This window comes from Penaeus monodon, chromosome 22, assembly GCF_015228065.2.
Source record: "Penaeus monodon isolate SGIC_2016 chromosome 22, NSTDA_Pmon_1, whole genome shotgun sequence".
In the NCBI taxonomy this organism is placed as follows: domain Eukaryota; kingdom Metazoa; phylum Arthropoda; class Malacostraca; order Decapoda; family Penaeidae; genus Penaeus; species Penaeus monodon.
The window spans coordinates 8,113,836-8,115,204 of NC_051407.1; the positions used below are offsets into that span (position 1 = coordinate 8,113,836).

Sequence of the window (1,369 nt, forward strand, 5' to 3'; positions counted from 1 at the left end):
CAGGCTTAAGAAACATGAGTTCTTGAATATAAACCTGAGGAGGTGAGAGATCTTGAAATAAAACCTTTATTCATTTTATTACTTCTACTACGCCTATTACCATTTCCAGCGATGAGGACTCCGTTATTACTGAAAGTTGCACTAGTACTTTTACCTAACCCTGCAGAAGACCTCCTAATGCCTCCAGTTAATTCAGCAGAATCGCCTTGTATACCTCTAAAACTTCTGACTACGTTTTCACTAATGGCATCTAAGGCGGTTTCAATATGTATACCTATTGGAAGAGATGGATTCTCTCCATCCTGGTAGTTAATGAAATAAACTTGAGGGCTGGGAGATGGGACGGATTTAACCTCAATCACCCGCTGTGATCTCTCGTCCACTTTTCTCAAAACATAAACGAAGGTTTTGCGTCTTGGTGGAGGAATGACGACCGGCTCCGGCGTTGGGGTATCTTCAGGCACGCGCACGTAGATGTGGTTTTGATTTACCTTCGGTCGTGGCAGAGGGGGAGGCGGACCGGTGGGTTGATGTGGCTGCTCTGGGGCTTCGAAGAGGTAAAGTTTCCTGCTGATTAAGGGGTCTGCGCAAGTCCCATCTAAATGGATTATCTCCCCTTCTTCACAGCCAACACCGAGTGCGGTTCCACCACCACTATCTGGAGACAGACCAGGCGAAAGTCCATTTACAGCAGATTTTGGTAAGTACTTTCCCTGAGGTGCCGCAGCAACCACAGTTGTCAGGACGAAAGGAATCTGCAGATAAGGTGGATGAGGGTTTGAGGTAACTTTGAATAAAAAGTTGGATGGGCTGCGATATCCATTAATAAATTCTATGATGACCCATATAACACGTAAAGTTCCATTAATAAATTCGATGATGACCCACATAACACGTAAAGTTTCATCAATAAAGTCTATGATGACCCATATAACTTGTAAAGTTCACAAAGTTTTATTAATCTTAATTGTGACCTAAATTGTCAATCAATGTTATAAAGAATTTACTGTGACATCTGTGAAGCAATCCATCATGGACTATAAAAAAGAAAATCTTAAAAAAAAGAAATCTTCAACGATAATAAGGTTCAAGACTCACAAGGGAATTCATGGTATATAAAGCGGAGGATTGACAGCTTCCATCGGCTTTTATAGGCTGTACAGTTCCACGACCTGTCTGCCCCGCCCTCTCCTAATCCTCTTCCCGCCCATCTGTCAACTGGTCTTTGGAACTTTGCGTAACCTGTGATTACTCTTGGAAACACATATGCAAAAAGGGTTAAACAGCTCAAGAGGAAAATAACTGCAGTCCTAATATTCCTTTTATTTCCCATCTCCCTTGTAACTGTGTTTACTTATGACTGAGCATT

At 42.1% G+C, this 1,369-nt stretch overlaps 1 protein-coding gene across 1 annotated transcript; it reads right to left on the reverse strand.

Moving 5' to 3' along the window:
- Window positions 1-5: 5 nt before the first annotated feature.
- Window positions 6-1,368, reverse strand: LOC119587315. The gene is made up of 3 exons (XM_037936066.1): window positions 1,355-1,368; window positions 1,099-1,253; window positions 6-934 (listed from the first exon to the last, which is right to left on the reverse strand). Exons 1-3 carry the CDS (start codon window positions 1,366-1,368, stop codon window positions 6-8), a joined length of 1,098 nt encoding a protein of 365 aa, XP_037791994.1.
- Between the last annotated feature and the right edge of the window lies 1 nt (window position 1,369).